General features: G+C 37.9%; 1 protein-coding gene and 1 long non-coding RNA gene across 2 annotated transcripts; one reads left to right on the forward strand and one right to left on the reverse strand.

The window, feature by feature from the left end:
- Nucleotides 1–6,836: 6,836 nt before the first annotated feature.
- LOC120315182 lies at nucleotides 6,837–8,737 on the reverse strand. The gene is made up of 3 exons (XR_005558617.1): nucleotides 8,590–8,737; nucleotides 8,277–8,494; nucleotides 6,837–6,897 (listed from the first exon to the last, which is right to left on the reverse strand). It is a non-coding gene; the product is annotated as an uncharacterized LOC120315182 (long non-coding RNA).
- A 189-nt stretch (nucleotides 8,738–8,926) lies between these two features.
- MIEN1 (migration and invasion enhancer 1) lies at nucleotides 8,927–14,438 on the forward strand. The gene is made up of 4 exons (XM_039359121.1): nucleotides 8,927–9,062; nucleotides 9,974–10,071; nucleotides 11,898–11,974; nucleotides 12,762–14,438. Exons 1-4 carry the CDS (start codon nucleotides 8,980–8,982, stop codon nucleotides 12,843–12,845), a joined length of 342 nt encoding a protein of 113 aa, XP_039215055.1. The 5' UTR covers nucleotides 8,927–8,979; the 3' UTR covers nucleotides 12,846–14,438.
- Nucleotides 14,439–15,578: the final 1,140 nt, after the last annotated feature.

Below are 15,578 nucleotides of genomic sequence, written 5' to 3' on the forward strand. Positions count from 1 at the left end.
AAATGAGCATGCAAATCATGGTGAGCATCTCCTTCTGTCTATGACATCAATATACCAGCTGGTCTTCCACAGGTCCAACGCAATGTTTGTAGTGGGAAACTTCATATACAAAGAAGTCTTCCATATAATGTATCCATGTATGACTGGTGGTTTATTAACTTCACAGGTCATCTTAGAGAGAGAGCAAGTAGTTTATCACCCCTGGCATATTAAGCTTCAGAAGAACTTATCACCTGAATGAGGATAATATACTAGGGAAACTAGTAGTAAACTATTCCAGGTAGGGATGGGTGGGTGATGTTTGACATGTATTTACTTATAAATGAAATATCACCATAGCAAACAAATATATAAAACTACCCTTTAAAGAGCCAATCTATTGGGCCTTCTAACCTAGATCTACTTCTAAGTAATCTGATAGATTGCACAACTCTAGTATCTCTGGCAGGAGCCCATTCCTGTCTTACTTGCTGAAAGTCTTTCAACTACAGCAGACATGTGGCCCGCAAAGTGGTTTCATGTGGCTCACAAAGCCATCCTGGAAACAGTGAAACAGAAAAGAAAGGAAAGTGAGGGAACTCTGCCTTGGCCTCTGCCTTGGCCCTGGCCCAGGCCAGGCGGGAGCCAATGTACAATTTTGTAGTGGCCATCGATGCTGAAACGCATTCAGTCTTAGCTTCACAAGGCTGTCTGGAAACAGTGAGGAACCAGGAGAACCTTGAGCAGCAGCCTTGAGGAAGTGGGGCTGGGGTTGGTGCTGCGGGTGCTCAAGGGCCAGGCTGGGCATTTGACCTCTGCTGCCCAGGGCTCCGGGCAGCGCGCACCACCATCCAGCCCCTCCCCCCCCACATGGCCTGAGAAAAACAATAAGGCTCCTCCAGTGGACCATGCCTTGGCATTTGCCCTGGTCCCACCCCCTTCTGCCAGAGACCCTCATATCTGTCCCACTCCTGTCCAGGCCCCCACAGGCACCTTTGACGTGAACAATGTAGAGCTGGCCATGCCCACCCAGTAGGCCACACCCACTCCATCCACGCCCACCCAGTAGGCCGCCCCGACCCTGGCCACACCCCCCCCAGGGCAACCACAATGCTGATGCGGCCCTCAATGAAATTGAGTTTGACACACCTGAACTAGAGAGACTGAGGATTGAAAGATTTCTTCGGCTTCTAAGCCAATAATCTACCGCCAGAAGCATGGACTTTTAATATTATAATAGTACTTTCTACCATCAGCTTTTGGAGAAAAATCCTTCTTGAATAAGAAAAGAAAGGAATAATAATTTACTTTTTTTAATATTAGACCTGGAAACATCCATGGGTAGATGGCAGGCTGGTACAAGTTTGATTTGGCAAATGATTGTTCAGTCTTTCTAGAGATTGGACCAATGTTGCTTTCTGTACCCTGGGTTCTTCCAGATATGTTAGGATTACAATTCCCAGAATGCCCAGTGATCATGAGCAACTGCTGCTTTAAAATTGTACCACTGCTTGTTCTCCTAAACTCGTTTTCCCAAATTCCAATCTGAAAAAAGCAAACTTGAATCTTTTTTAAAATGTTGTTTGGAACATGAATCAAACAAGATGGCATCACTATTGAAGAGATAACTCATCACTTTATTTCTTTCTCACTCCCAGAAAATAATAATTTTAAACTCTAGTTTGGCTATTATGTTACAATGAGTGGGGATGAGGTTGTATGATATTTCCAGGAACAGAGAACCTCTTTTCCAAGAACTCTCTCCCAAGAGCAGAAGCAAAGCCCAAGAGAATATGCAATGTTCCCAAAAATGTTACAGGCAAGTGACTTATATAGGGGATAAATATACTACTGGGATGAATGATAGGGAGACAGAGATTCTTAGTATTGCGACAGCTAACCCATAAATCTGATTATAGTCATAGTATAAGATCCAAACAGCTACAAAGATCTTAGTGGAGTGCGGAATTGCTGCAGTATTTCCATGTTTGACATTGAAATGTTGCATCAGCAGTAATCCAGAAACCTCAGTCAGAAAAAATCTGCTGAGGAATAACTGATCTCCTTCTGCACTGCCAGAGCTAGATTTAATTTTTCTGTAATACACAAAAGAATCCAAAGGACTACTATGTATCGCTCAATTTCTCCTGATCCTTCCCCCGCTCCCCACCCATCCATCCTTTTGCTTATCATATTGTTGCATGATTCTCATTGTGTTTCTTTGTCACTGTTTATTTTATTGTTCTACTATTTTATTTCTGTTCTGTTTACACTTTTCATTTTTCTTCCTTTTTATTATTGTAGCCCCAAAGTGAGATAGGCAGAAAATAAATCTAACAAATAAATAAATAATTTCAGTACAACTTTACCTTTTAAAGTACAACAATAGGAGTGCTTAGATAAGTGGTAAAGCCCAATAACAGCCAAATACCATCAAAATATGATTAAAATATATCAATAAATCTTGATAGAATGTTCTGCTTTTTTTTTTTTTAAGGCCAGTTTCGCTCTCTTTTCTCTCCTCCCCTTTCATTTGTATTGTTATGGATATGTGTTTGGGTCTGTGTTCCACTTGCTTCTTCTACTTTAAAATTTCCAAGCCAACCCCAGACATGTACATAACATCCCTACATAGCAATACCAGATCTATCAATCTCCCAAGAGTTTACTGTTCCAGGGCAAAAAGAGAAAGAGCAAGGATCTCAGCTAAAATGGCTATAGAGACTGGAGGAAGAGGGTTGTTCCTGCAGCAGACATCCCAGGCCAGTTGCAGCTGAGTAGATTGCGGTCCTACTGTCATCTCCATAGGTTCAGCCCAAAGCACTCTAGACTGCCTGCCTAGGAAAGGTTGTCTTTGAGGTAGATTGAACAAAGAAACACCCTCCACAAAAAAAACCAGAAGTAAGCCTTATTGAGATAGAGTAGACCAATAACCAATACCAATATAACAGAATAATTGCAAGATTGATTGTTTTTACTCCCCCCCCCCTTACATCCCAGTGAAATCTGGGAGGAATCAAACTGTCTTTTCTTAATACCATAATACCTTAATACGATGAGCCGTGGTGGCGCAGTGGTTAGAATGTAGACTAATTCTGCTGACAGCCATTTGCCAGCAGTTTGGCAGTTCCAGTCTCACTGGGCCAAGGTTGACTCAGCCTTTCAGCCTTCCAAGGTGGATAAAATGGGGACCCAGATTACTGGGGGAAATATGCTGACTCTGTAAACCATTTAGAGCAGTGATTCTCAACCTGTGGGTCAGGACCCCATTTGGGGTCGAACGACCATTTCACGGGGGTCGCCAAAAAATGCAGTCCGCCATTTTTTCCCCCTTTTCCTTAGCTGTGCTACTCCCTTTTATTCTATTGGCTTTTGAAAGCCAATAGAATAGACTCTCTTGAATAGAGTCTAATTCTATTGGCTTTCAAAAGCCAATAGGAATTGTCCAGGCTGTCTCTGCCCTGCTGAGCCCGCCAAAAGCCCCATTCTGCAAACGATGCTGCACCAGTTGAGTAGTCCTCGACTTACGACTGGTTGAGTAGTCCTCGACGGTTGGGGGTCGCGGCATCAAAAAGGTTGAGAACCACTGACTTAGAGAGAGCTATAAAGCACTATGAAGCGCTATATCAGTCTAAGTATTTTCATTTTTGCTATTGCTACCTTCTTAGGACTTAAGGATTGCTGCTCAGCTTTTCGTTTGCACAACTTAAAAAAAAGACTTTATCAGTATCAGAAAACTAATTAAATCCAGAAATAAATAATCTATACAGCTGATATAAAACTTCAAATGGGTTTATCAAACCATCTAAAACCCCCATGTATTTGGGCAGAAAAGTTTTCACCAGCTGCATTTTCTGGATTTCAAAGACAGTCTTTTACAGGAAAGAAAATGTATTAAGATAGCTAGCATAGGCGTAATGAAGAGCAAGCCTTCTTACTATTATTATTTTGAGCAGTATTTGGGTTGTATGTGATGCTACCTTTACCTATGAATGTTAAATATGCTAAGGATTTTTTTTTTTACAGAAAGCATACAGTATACTACTTCAACCCAGACAGAAATGAAAAATAGGAAGGATTTTGCCTGTTGCAGTTTTGTAACATTTTCATTTTGTAATTCTCATATCTGTTAAAGACACTCAAATGGCAACCAGCCTAATTTTTCTGGTACAGATGCAGATCTGCTGTTATACTAGCCAACTTCAAAAATGCAGTTGAAATTTTCATATCAGGTGGCTATTTTTCAGATCAGGAATGGGTATTTTTAATATATCCAGAGACTACATTTAACATTTTTCGGAGATACCAAGGGACACTATAAATAGGAAGATGACACCAAATGAACGAGACTGTGTTACACCAATAAAAGACATTTCTCTTGTTCTTGTTTGAAGGGGAGGCTATATTTGGTATTTTTTTAAATCTAAGCTTATTTTATGACATTTAAAGTTTTCCACTTAAAATAGGAAAACTGTTCTGTTGCCATACTATAGGAGTTGGAAGTCACTGAAAAGAGCTTTGGATTCACATATAATCCAAATGAACTTTAACATTTTTTGCCAAAAACCAGAAGTAAAGGATGGAACTGGCAAAAAATGCTAAAATTTGTGCACATGACTGCAGGAGACTGCAAATAGCTATAAATGCAAGCCAGATGCCAAGTGCCTCAAATATAATCATGTGTGCACATGTGTGTATATAAGTTTACATGCAGTTTTTAAAACTTCAAAAATGAGTCATAAATAGCTCTGGGGAGATACATCATAAGTTTGAATAGTTATTAAGTGATCTGTCATTAAGCAAAGACTACCTATAGTCCAACTTGCATTGCTAAATCACTAAATACTTCTATATGCAGGTGTTTGTTTACCTGCTTTCATAAAAGCTCCTGAATAGGAGCATAAATATCAGGGCAATATAATCTTTTCTGCCAATGTGTCTCCAAGGTCTCACGAAGAGATCTTTCTTTACTCTGCTATGCGGCTAAGCACGATATTTTTTCAGTGTTAAAATAGAAATTAATGCATATAGAGAAGATGATACCTGAAGGAGAGGGGGGAGAGCATAATAACCATAAACATTTTATTACTACCACATAGTGAGCCAGTCAATATAGATCAACAGATACAGCATGAGGTCTGCATGGGAAGGCATAAACTTCCAGGTCTAGTTCTATGTTATATGCTTTAAGACATTATAGCTGTAGCCCCCAGAGATTACTTTTATAGTGGGAAGCAAAACTTCAGCTTTTCTTTTGCTCAGGACATTTGGATATCTTGCCTGGAAGAGCATGCTTTTGCAGACACATTCAGAAGACCACTCCCATAGCTCTTTTTTGATGCAAACGTGGTTTCCTGCATGCTGTAGACCCAAAACTGAGAGTCCCCAGACTGCCTTCTTTTATTGACTGTAGACATTGGCTGGACTGAAAAGGGTATCCTTGCTTTTTATCTTATTCAGTGATTCAGCCCACTGAGGTGTAACAAAGCTATTTCCATACCTCCCCCTCCCCTTTTCCTGGTCTGCTTATGTCTCGTATGCTGTTCATTCAGTTAAGATAGAACTAGATATTTGAAATAGTGACTATTTGAGGATCCACCTATCATAATCATTCTATGACACTCATCTTCTCTCTTGCGTGTATCTTCCAAATCTACTCCTTGTTACACAAACTTGACCCAAATGACCATCAAAAAGAAATTGATGGTTGCAGTACACTGGAATCTGTCTAAATCTCTTAATGGAGCTGCAGAAATGATCTGGAGATACTGAATGACTCCAATGCTACATGGTGTTAAGCTATTTTTGGCATTCTGGAAAGGCATGTCAGGTCAAGTCTAGCCAATAACAGATCAAATGGGGTGGGGAGTGAGGTGGGGAGCAGAGAAGGAAGAAAGGATTTCCATGCAAATAAGACTTTATTTAAAAGTTATTAAACCAATTGTAAAGAAATGCTTTGACTTCTCTGGTCAAACCTAGATAATCTGGAGCCATATAACTCCAAGGGTGAGCTGTTCCAACTAATAACATCTTTAGTGTGAAATGTGATTAGTCTTAGCATATAAAGGAATAAGGAAATTTTAACAAGGAAAATTCTGTTTTATCTCTCTTTTATCTTTGGGAGATGCTCTTTAGTTCTTGCAAAAGTGTAGCTGAATGTTGTTCTTTCTAAGTGAAAGGGAAAGATGTTCGTGCACCCACAGGTCTGAAAGCATTCTGCTGGAACCAAAATATAATAGGTTCCCTGTCCTCAATTGCAAAATATGGCCCCTAAAATCAACAGTTTGGCCTTATTGAAACTTAGCTAACTAAAATAGCTAGCATTTGTAAAATTTAGAAAACTAATTCATTTATATATGACTTGATGACACATAATTAATCAATGCATTAATTGTAGCCTTTGGCAAGATAGGGAGCTTATAATAAAAAAGGAGGGGGAATTATGGACTTGGTATAGATCAAGACAATTGTTTCACTTCTGTATTTACAGAGTATATTCATATCTGCATGACTTATAGATTATATATCTATACCAGTGGTTCTCAACCTGTGGGTCGGGACCCCATTTGGGGTCGAATGACCATTTCATGGGGGTCACCAAACCATGCTGTCTGCCATTTTTTTTCCCTTTTCCCTAGCTGTCCTACTCCCTCTTATTGGTGGCCACACCCACTTGGGGGTCACCACAACATGGGGAACTGTATTATGGGGTCATGGCATTAGAAAGGTTGAGAATCACTGATCTATACACTGAAAAAACATGATTATATTCATATTTATATAAACTATTAAACTTCAAGGACTTACTTATAAGGTTTTTTTTCTTCCAGTTGTGTCCAATTCTCGGAGACTGCCTGGACAAGTTCCTGCACTTTTCTTGGCAAGATTTTTCAGAAATGGTTTACCATTGCTTTCTTCCTAGGGTTGAGAGAAAATGACCAGCTCAACGTCACCACTAATATTGTAACTAAGATTGGTCTAGAAATCACAGTCTCTCAGTTTTTAGTCTTTTGCTTCACCAAACTGGCTCTTAATATTATCCAGGCTTAACCTTGCTTAGTTCAACCCAGCTGTAGGATTTAATTCATTCGTACACAGAACAGTCCCTTATTTGTAAGTAAAAATGTATAATTTGGAATATATTATGTCACTTTTCCCCCCAAAATTTCTAATGTAACCTAGATTAAAAAATGATAAAATAACTGTAGCAAAACATCAACAATAAAATCTTGCACCAATAAATCAAGGAAGCAAAATCATTCAAGAGACAAGAAAGAGAAAACTTGAAGTGGTAATATTACAGTTTTTCAGAAGGTAGTATTAGATAAAAGTATTAGATAGTATTGCACATCTATGCAAATCTATGTGAATTTGCCTTGACAAAACAGTTGTTTTCAGCATCATATTTCAGACCCAATGCCCAATTCCGGACTACCACCCACTATTTGGAGGTAAAAAGAGTGCAGCTTTCAATGTTAAGTAGGTCTTTGGAGTTGATTATAAATAATACTTTATTTTCATCTTGAACATTGCTATTATTTTTAAAATCAAAATGTTAAGAGGATTGTCCAGCACTCTTTTCTCTTGTCCCTTTATGCTTTCCTAGCCATATTAAGGTTTGTGAAGTTGGTCCCAAAATCTGGAATGTATAGGATTGTACTATAATATCACCCAGATGGAAAAGGAAGAGAATGTACAGGATATTTTTGTTTCCTTTTGGTCTTTATAATTTTCTCTTTTGAGAAAATGTTGATGTTGTTTATCTTTACATATCTGTTGATATGTAATGAATGTGTTGATACATTCAGATTTACCGGTATCTGAATGCCAGGCTTCAGGAATTCTGTAAGACTTTTAGACTTTGCTTGACCTAGAATACTCAAATTTCATAGTTGAAACTATGGTTATGTGGGAAGAATCCAGAGAAAGAAATATTTTGGGAAATATTAAAAAGATAGAATATATTTCCCCAAAGGATTTTAAAGGCAGAAACCAACCCCCCCCCACAAGTCTCTCTGTCCCAAACAGAAACCAGTCTGCAGAAATGCAGATATGATCATCTTGTCAAAAAGACTGGAGCCAGGAAGCTGGGATTAGAAAGAAAGATGCCTAGAATCAACAATCCCTCACACCAAAAAATCCAACAGTAATCAGACACAGCCCCAGGGAAGCAGGATATGACCTTTGGGACATAATAGGGTTAACCCACCACCATCAGAATATCAGAAATGCACACTCAGACTCAGGTCAAAGTTCATGCCACAGGAACAAAAGCTCAAGAAGATATAAAAGCCTACCACTCCCTGCTACATGTGGTCAGTTTTTCCAGAGCCATCTTTCTGTTTGGCTCTCCTCTTCAATAAACTACAGCCTTCTTTCCATGTTATTTACTCCCGGCTTGGATTGGACTCCTGATGAAGATTTTTCTTTCAACAGTTGAGTCTGTCCTTGTGCTTTGAAATTAAGGAGATTTCATTATGTCTTCTGACTGCTCCTTGATGTTCATGGATGTGCTCTGTTAAAATAAGGAAACAAAAATACCAAAATACCTCCTCACCAGCAATCAACACTCATAGATAGAAAGATAACCTTTATTGTCATTTTCTTTACCATCAGAACGGAACTGCTCCCTTGCGGCGCTTCCATAGTAGCAACTTGGAAAACTGGAGAGAAAGGCTACAGCTGACTAAAGGGAAGGGACTGCAAAACGATTATGCTAACGATCAGCAGGGGGAGCTCAAACCCTCGGCAATGAGGCAGAAATAGTGGAATCTGAGATTGGAGGAAACGAAAAACAGATAGCGGCCCGCTTCACGTGACCCAGTAAGGCCGCTGGAAGCCCACATAATTCTCGGCTTCCGCCATGGGCCGAAACCGGAAGTAGTTTTCTTCCTTGTGATGAGGTAGCAACCACAGGAAGTCAGCCTTGAGTTTTTAAACTTTGGCCCGACCGAAACGGAAAGGTTCTGGGTGGATTCCGTGGACTCGCTAGCAGTTGGTATGATGAGCGACGGGTCCGGGGAGCCGACTACGGAGGTCCCGCCCGTTACTGGAAGAAAGATTCATATCGTCGTGGAATACTGGTGAGCGAAAGAGCTGGAGGGAGGCGCCTGTGCGGGGGGAGGGAAGGCTACGCCTCGGCAGAGGGTAATCCCGCCCATCCATGGAGCCCGCGACCGCCAGTTGCTATTTTTCTCCATTCTTCTTGATTTCGCTGTCTTGATTTCACTTTAATTGTCCCGTTAGGCCTGGGATCTAGACAGGCGCGTTTTCTTTCCCCGATGTATGTATCTTAATTTTCTAAGTTTATTCTTGGACCAATACTGTTGGTTTATAGCAGCCTTTCCCAACTTCAGCAACTTTCAGACGCGTGAACTTCAACTCCCAGAATTCCCCAGTCAGTATGCTTTAGTATGCTATAAACTTCATGGTATACCATCCTTGACATGTATTTTACAGATTCGTAGGAACGGAATAGCATCTTTTCCTGGGCTCTTCTCACAAACCAAATCTCACTTTAAGAGCAAATAACAGAGGGATTTAGTTTGGCTCCTTGGTGTTGGGAGAATGTGTGTACAAGGTTTATTTAGCCTATCTATATTTTATCAAGCTCAGAAGCTAAAGAACTGGAAGTAGTTTGTCCGGCATGGTTCAGAATTTAATGACAGAAACTTGTCTAGAAAGCAGAATAATAGCATGAGTGCCTATATTTTATGTAGTAATGTTGGGTTTTTTTTTCTTTTTGTAATATTTGCAAAATATTGAATGCAGCCCCTCATTCCAAAGAAAGATACACAAACAATACATATAATTTTTGCGAATACTTCAGTCTCGTGTGAACAATGTTTAGTGTTCTTTTCAAAATGATAAACAGGTAGTTCATATATAAAAATTAAATATTTTATTGCCTCCACCCAACATTCACTTTACTGCCTTCTTAGGTTACCCTGTCTTCAACTTAACTTTAACACCAACACTAAATTTCTCTTCTCAGCAAGCCCTGTGGCTTTGAATCTGCCTACCTGGAGCTGGCGAGTGCTGTAAAAGAAGAATATCCTGATGTGGAGATCGAATCCCGTCTTGGGGGCACAGGTACAAGTTAGCATATATGGTAATAAGCAGCAGCAATTAGCAATATCTCATTTGATGGAATGAACACACTATGTCTATGAAATTAATGTGTGCATTATAAACATGTACATTAGAGAAACACCAGTCTACAGGCTAGTTGTACTCCTTGGAATTATGGAACTAGTCTGTGATCATCCCTAGGAGCTTAGGAAAACAAAGTTCATACTCATGTAAATTAAAATGAGAAGAGGAAGAGAAATGATAGTAGTAGGGAAAGAAAGATTGGTTTTTTTTTTGTCTATTTGCTAGGTCACCTATTGAAATCTTTTCTACATACTTTATATACTCATGGGTAAGCTGAGAATTTTAGATATTAAAATATACCCCCCAAATTGGGCTCAGCTTATCTGCAGATGGGCTTATCAGTATTATATATGGTAATTTTCCCTCAGCTTTTTAAAAGTACCCCTATATCCCATAAAGATGGTCCTCAATTTACAACAGTTCATTTAGTGATTGTTCGAAGTTACATTGTCACTGAAAAAAGTGACTTATGACCATTTTTCACATTTATGATCGTTGCAGCATCCCCATGGTCATGTGATTTTCATTCAGATGCTTGGCAACTGGTTCATATTTATGATGGTTGTAGTGTTGTGGGGTTATGTGATCATCTTTTGAGACCTGACAAGCAAATTCAATGGGAAAGCCAGATTCCCTTAACCCTAATTTAATTACTGCAGTGATTCACTTAACAAATGTGGTAAGAAAAGTCGTAAAATGAGGCAAAACTCACATAACAAATTTCTCACTTAGCAACATAAATTCTGGCTCAATTGTGGTTGTAAGTCAAGGACTATGTGTATATATTTGCCTCCTGTGATTAAGCATATGAAAATTAAGACATAATATTTTAAGCAGTGGCTTATGGGTGGTAAATTTTTCATGGTAATTTGCTTAGAACTTTGAGGGTCTGCTTATCTGTGGGTGGGCTTATACATGAATATTTGCAGTGGTAATTAGGGATTCAGAAAAATTCCAATTTCTGAAAGAAATGAGAAAAAGAAACTGGAAGGTCCCTGACACCTTTGGTCACCCATCCATTAGCATATTTCTGTTGCCACCAAATGATCTTTCAAGAATATGTGGCCATTGACATTAAAAATGTTCATTGGTGGGGGAAAAATCTATTAAGCATGCTAATGCCATGGTAATATTTAGTTTGTTTTAGCATCACTGAGATTTTTTTACTGGAAACAATAGGTTGTACTTTTATTAAATTTGTCATTTGACAATAGCCTTCAAAATTTGTTTTGAGGAGGACTTTTCTACTCAAGCTTATCTATTCCAGAATCACGGTGTATTTCTGATTCTTTGTTTATTATAGATAATTAAGAGAGATGGAAGAAGTATTCTTGAATATAATTAAGTCATTTAAAGTTTTGGCAAGATGTTATTCAATTTCACTTGTATCTGGAGATGTCTCTCATATTTAGTACTTGTTTGAATAATTAGTGGCAGTGGCCAGCCTGTTGTTCAAATAATTTTGTTAAGAAATACCTGATGAATGATTAAAGAACTCCAGATGCTTTTGAAATGTTGAGCTTTACTCAACAATAAAAATTTATAATGCCACAAGGAGAAAAATTGTCTTCTAATGTGTGGACTTTCACATGGATTGTCCGCATCCGAGTAGGGATGCGCACATAGCTACTTTCATGCTTTGTGAAATCTTGCTATCACTTCATAGGTTGATTTTTGAGAAAGGTGACACAAACAGATTATTGATTCTGGGTGAATGTATGTATTATGAATTGAACTGCTTATAATACAACATTTTTTTTAAGGTGCCTTTGAAATAGAAATAAATGGACAATTGATCTTTTCCAAACTTGAGAATGGAGGATTCCCTTATGAGAAAGACGTGAGTTCTTACTTTTCCCTGCTATTCCTCAAATTAGTTATTTTGGAAGAGAGCTTAAATATCTAAGGTAATGATCAGATTGTTCTCATACAGGGTTTCAAAGATGAGCTCAACAGCATATTACAGGATTTGACTAGTTTTAGTTAAACATGGTGAAAATGGTGCTGATATTTGCTTTAGTCATCCTTGACATTATTTTAAAAAATACTGTGCAGACATGCCAGGAATAAAATAGTATTGTTAAAAAATTGTGCTCTTAATTCATGTTCTCACCCAAATAAAGTGAGACCACTATTCTAATAGTATTGTTCACTTCCTCATAAAACATACTATTGTAGGTAGATCTAATTAGCCTACCTTATGGATGGCTGTTGTGCACGTGATAGAAAAAAATTATTCCTTTTCTTCCAGTAGTCTCCATTTTCCTTCAAACCTGTTCTAGAGAGATGGCAATACTGTAGAATAGATGGGGAGGGGGCATGTCAGGGAGGAGGAAGAGAAAAGTCCCTTGTAGAAGTGAAAATGTGTTCATACAAGATGAAAGTTAAAAATCCTTCATTTTCAAGGTTCGTGGGGAAAGAAATTATGTACAAGAGATTTATTTTCCCATCCTTGATTTTACTACTTATATTGTAAAACACTTTGATATAGTCCTGACATTTCTTAAAAAGAGAATTTTTTACCTAATAACTTCAGATGGTATTCTGACAGTTTATTCTTTTTCACTCAGTAAGTCTACTGTAAATGAAAAAAAATACAGTTTGTTTTCTCCTTTTTGTCCCTCTAGCTCATTGAAGCCATTCGGAGGGCTAGCAATGGAGAGCCACTTGAGAAAATCACCAAGAGCCGGCCACCTTGTGTCATTCTTTAGTGTATTTTTTTCCATTTACTCCATGTTCTCCACTTGCCTACCCTCCCTGAATCCTTATCACTTTTGCTTCCAATTTTTGCTTCCAACATTAAAATAATTTGGTTTGTTTACAAACAAATAAAATAAGCTAGAACTTAAGCCATATTAGAGAGGTTGAGTTAATAGGGCTTATTCAATAAAGTAATCTTTTTTCTTGAGGAGAATTTATCTTCTAAATCTTTTTTCTATTTTTGAGATGCATGGATTTTTCCTGTTGTATTTCTTTTAACCCTATCTGAATGAGCAGGAGTGAAATTCATATTTTTTAGACTATCTAAGATCTTTTAGCTTCTCTGCCTTTAAAACCTCAACTTCTGGCCATTCTCCTGCTCCTTTCCCAGCATTTAGAATGAGTTGGTGCCACAATGTGACTTCACTATGAGGTCTGCTGGGCCAGCGTAAAGCTTGATAAGAAGTCTTCTCAATAGTCCTGCATAGGTACAATTGATGCTACAGTGAAAGTTTTCAAGGACCACATATTTCAAGCAATATTTTGGGGATCAATGTTGCTAAAGGAGTGCTTCAGAATGAAAAACATCATGCATATCACACTACATGAATGATCACAATAATGCTTTTGCTGCCCTATTCCACTGCCAGAAACACATTTATCTTAGGTTAAGGGTTTCCCTAATTTAATGTAACATTCTCTTGAGATAACCAGGACAGTGTTGCTACATGGAAGAGGGGAATGCTTAGATTCTCATTTCTTTTTTACACTACTCTGAACTTTTGCAAATGATCATCCTTCTAAGATATCCCTAAACTAGACATGATTTGTTGACAAATAAAGTAGTTCTTACATGCTTATGTACTGAACCAATTTTACTTTTTCTGAGAATAAATATGAAATCAAAAGTAATTCATAGTAGGATGCTTAAAAATTATTTTATGGGTGACATATTTACAGCTCATTTGTCTTTTTTAAAACTAAACTTTTCACACTTTTCACTCCCCCAGTAAGTATTTTTGTAGTTCAGTTATTTCAACAGTAAGCTACAAGCCTAACTCTCTCATTGCAATCTGTGAGACTTTAAGAGTTTCATTGGATCAAAGTATGTACCTGTCCAATTTGAAGTGTTTACTTGCAGTCAACAGTACTTTCTGCTGATTAAATTGCTGATCTGCATCTGTCATGTTAGTAGTACAGATTTCATGACATGATCTTATTGTGGTAATGGCAAACATTGAAATTAGGACATAAGTTATCAACCCAGTAACTGCATGTTGCACAGCTTATTTTGTAGGAGTGAGCAATATAATTTCCTTTAGTTTTATTTAACTGTCATTTTCATTGTACTATGATGCCTCTATTTTGTCTCAAGACTTGATTCTGATAATCCAGCTTTCATCTTGGACCTATCAGTGAGTAATTCTAAAAACTAAGAAAATTCTAAGAAAATGCTGCTGCTTATTGGCACCCTTTGCTGGGGCCAGAGGATGAAAGGCACCAATAATCTTCCCGCTTCCAGTGTCTTAATTTATATGTTGAAATTGTGGATGAGCCTCTATTTACCGTAATTTATAATAAAGGAGAAAATGCTAAAAAGCTTACAATATGTTGTCTGTGTGGTGTTGCTAATCAATTAATTAGGGAAGCTTTTTACATTTGGGAAATAGTTTGAAAGAAATAAGATTGCTGTTTGCAAGGCATGACATGAGGCAGGATTCTCAGCTGCGTTTAAAATTTTGAAATTTAGAATGCAGAAAATGTGAACATTAAAACACTTTGATTTTCTTTTATTTTTTTTTCTCTGTTAAAAATAGACAGTCTCAATTGCAGGGGTTTGTTTTGAGCATGAAACTTAAATCACAAGATTACCTGTATTTGCTTCTATTGGTTGCAAAAAATCTCACTGGATCAGCCCAGTGGAGAGTTCCTTTCACTGATATTTTGCAAGAGATAGAAGGAGAAGAAGCCAGTCAGTTGTTTCAAAGAAAGTGGCTAGGTGCTACAACTGACCAAGGAAGAGAAGAGATCTTTGTGCTAACAATCTCACCCTTAAAAAAAAAAAAAAGGTATTTTCCACATGTTCAAAAGTCCAGCTTCCATCTTGTACATGCATGAAGTGGAGGGGGGGGGGAACAAGTCTAAAACAATGTTTAGAGGAACACTTACATGCATATATAGTATTGAGATCTGGCCCCAAGTGATCATTACAGAATTAGAATGATTTTTAATTACTAAAATGGTCAATGAATAGAACCAGTTAAGCGAGATTAAATGAAGAGAGATCAACTATCCCATAACTCCTTTTTTCTTAAAAGATACAAAGTCTCCTTTTCACTGTTCTTCAAATGTCACTCTCCTTTCATCATTTATTGGCCATTTCCCCCCTTTTCTTTCTTTTTTAGAAAACTACTACACTTTACAATTTCTCTTGCTGGGGAAAGGGTGTAGGATCTTTTTGAACACCTCAAGGTAGCAAACATATCTAATACTCCTTCTATTTTTGCACAATAACCTTGTGAAGTGGGTTGGGCTGAGTGTGTCTGGCCCAAAGTCACCAGAATAGTAGGGGAAAACAACTAGGTTAGCTACTGGCCTGCTGTATTTCTAAGATGTAGTTATTAATTCAATAATACTATGTTATATTAGTTCAGACTCAACTGTTTTGCTCTTTTCATCTTAAAATGGCAAGTTTGTATATTACATATTTTTGTATAAATTTATATATTGAGGTTGAGGAAGTT

The sequence above is a fragment of the Crotalus tigris genome, unplaced genomic scaffold (genome assembly GCF_016545835.1).
Source record: "Crotalus tigris isolate CLP2741 ecotype Arizona unplaced genomic scaffold, ASM1654583v1 scf7180000019068.10715455, whole genome shotgun sequence".
NCBI lineage: Eukaryota > Metazoa > Chordata > Lepidosauria > Squamata > Viperidae > Crotalus > Crotalus tigris.